A 2691-nucleotide genomic window follows, 5' to 3' on the forward strand; every position below is an offset into this window, starting at 1 on the left:
ACACACACACATGCATGCATGCTCCAGGAGGAGAGACAAGTGGGAAGGACTCAGAGACCTCCTAGAGAGAGGCAGAGAGACCTGGAGAGTAAGAAAAGGGTTGAGAGAAAGCCAAAGGAGGCTGTGCTATGACCTTGGGGAGGGGATTAGGCAGCACTGCTGCCTGGTGCTATAGCTCTGAAGCTGGTGCCCCCTGGTGACTAACCTGGCCCATGTGTTTCTTTCATCCCCAGCAGTGAGTGTGGTTCATGCACCCGTTTACTGCCTGCTGGTGCCGGCTCCAAGCCTGAACCCTGTCTTACATACGCCTACCACCGATATGACCTCAACCTGCACCAATACTACTCGGGAAAGCAACAGTAGCCACACGTGCACCCCATTCTCCAAAATGCCCCTCAACCTGGCTCATGGCATCATCCGCTCAATCGTACTGCTCATCATTCTCATCGCCTCATTCATTGGTAACATAGTGCTGGCACTCGTGTTGCAGCGCAAGCCTCAGCTGGTACAGGTGACCAACCGCTTCATCTTTAACCTGGTCATCACTGACCTGCTGCAAGTTTCACTCGTGGCCCCCTGGGTAGTGGCTATTTCTATGCCTCCCTTCTGGCCCCTCAACAACCACTTCTGCACTGCCCTGGTTAGCCTCACTCACCTGTTCGCCTTTGCCAGTGTCAACACCGTCATTGTAGTGTCAGTGGATCGCTACCTGTGTATCATCCACCCACTCTCCTACCCATCCAAGATGACCCAACGCCGGGGTTACATGCTCCTCTATGGCACCTGGATCTTAGCTGTCCTGCAGAGCACACCACCACTCTATGGCTGGGGTCAGGCTGCCTTTGATGAGCACAATGCCCTCTGCTCCATGGTCTGGGGGTCCAGCCCCAGCTACACCATTCTCAGTGTGGTGTTCTTTATCATCATTCCACTGGCTGTCATGATTGCCTGCTACTCTGTGGTATTTGGTGCAGCTCGGCGTCAGCATGCTCTTCTGTACAATGTCAAGAGCCACAGCTTGAAGGTTCAGGCCAAGGACTGTGTGGAGAATGAGGATGAAGAGGGAGAGAAGAAAGATGACTTCCAGGGTGAGAGCAGCTTCCACAGCCAGAATGAAGGTGAGATCAAGGCCAAGGAGGACAGTGTGGAGGCCAAAGAGGGCAGCGTGGAAGCCAAGGAAGGGAGCATGGAGGCCAAGGGCAGCGAGGAGGTCAGAGAAAGCTGCTTCATAGCCAGCAATGATGGCAGCATTGAGGGTAAAGAAGGTGGAACCCAATCTGAGAGCAGCATGAAAGCAGGCAGCAGTCAGATAGAGGTCAACCAGTGCAACATTGACTTGGGTGAAGATGACATGGAGTTTGATGAGGACAACATCCATTTCAGTGTGGATGATATCGAAGCAATGAACATCCCAGAGAGCCTCCCACCAAGCGAAAATGACCCTCCTCTGCCCAGGTGCTACCAGTGCAAAGCTGCTAAAGTGATCTTCCTCATCATTTTCTCCTACGTGCTATCCCTGGGGCCCTACTGCTTTCTAGCAGTCCTAGCTGTGTGGGTGGATATCCAAACCCAGGTACCCCAGTGGGTGATCACCATAATAATCTGGCTTTTCTTCCTGCAGTGCTGTATTCACCCCTACATCTATGGGTACAGGCACAAGACGATCAAGAAGGAAATTCAGGATATGCTGAAGAAGTTCTTCTGCAAAGGAAAGCCCCCAAAAGAAGATAGCCACCCAGACCTTCCTGGAACCGAAGCTGGCACAGAGGATGGAAATGAAGGCAAGGCTGTCCCTTCTCAAAATTCTGCCACTTCGCCTTGAAGTGAGTTCTAAACCATAGAAGTGAGTTCTGCCTATAGTACAGAAAATAGAAACAGACTTATCTTCAATGGATCACTCATAATCCCATTAACACCATATCATACCATTCCAAGCAAAGCTGTTGCACACATCCAACTCACCACAAGATAGATGGATATATGGAAGAGGTAGGAACGGTGTCTTCCCTTAAAAGTGTGTCCCTCAAAGCACAGACTTGAGGATTCTGACTGAAATTTCCCAAAAAAAATTATTAGGTTCCAAATTTCTTAAAGCAACAAAGTCTATCTATTTTGGACCTGGACTTGGTATTTAGTGTGTCTCCCCAGAGCTACACGGTGTCAGCTTTCACTCTGAAGAAAAAAGAAGATGAAGTCTATGAACTTAATGACTTTTAGGACCTCACATCAGGAGGTAATGGGCAAGGGTGACAGCCTATGTTTAACTGAAAGAAAAGCAATGTGCCAAATCATTCGTGGAACCCAAGAAGCAGAACCTGACTGACTGATCAATGTATGAGATCCACAATCTGGTGCGAAGACTATTGTGGAAACTAAAAGTATCATGTAGCTAAAATACCAAAGTTTCCATATCCTCTACAGCAGGGGTGGAGAACTCCTTGCCTGTGAGCCATGTAAGGCCTGCAAAATCATTTGGTCTGGCCCTGCCAAAGAATTAGGGGTGTGTTAATTAAATGTTTCACCAAGTATAGCAGGTTAATTTTAAGTTGATAATTTTGTATGGCCCACAAATTATGTTATAAATATCCAAATGGTCCTTGGCAGAAAAAAAATGTCCCCCACCCCTGATCTACACGGATCCAGAAAAGTGGAAGAGGAAAATAGGGCATGTTTGAAATGGGAAACTGGTCC

At 48.5% G+C, this 2691-nt stretch overlaps 1 protein-coding gene across 1 annotated transcript; it reads left to right on the forward strand.

Moving 5' to 3' along the window:
* The first annotated feature begins 303 nt into the window (after positions 1–303).
* Positions 304–1832, forward strand: GPR101 (G protein-coupled receptor 101). Its single transcript, XM_036443252.2, has one exon. The coding sequence runs from the start codon at positions 320–322 to the stop codon at positions 1820–1822; it is 1503 nt and encodes a 500-aa protein (XP_036299145.1). The 5' UTR covers positions 304–319; the 3' UTR covers positions 1823–1832.
* Positions 1833–2691: the final 859 nt, after the last annotated feature.

This window comes from Pipistrellus kuhlii, unplaced genomic scaffold, assembly GCF_014108245.1.
Source record: "Pipistrellus kuhlii isolate mPipKuh1 unplaced genomic scaffold, mPipKuh1.p scaffold_m20_p_19, whole genome shotgun sequence".
Taxonomy (NCBI): domain Eukaryota; kingdom Metazoa; phylum Chordata; class Mammalia; order Chiroptera; family Vespertilionidae; genus Pipistrellus; species Pipistrellus kuhlii.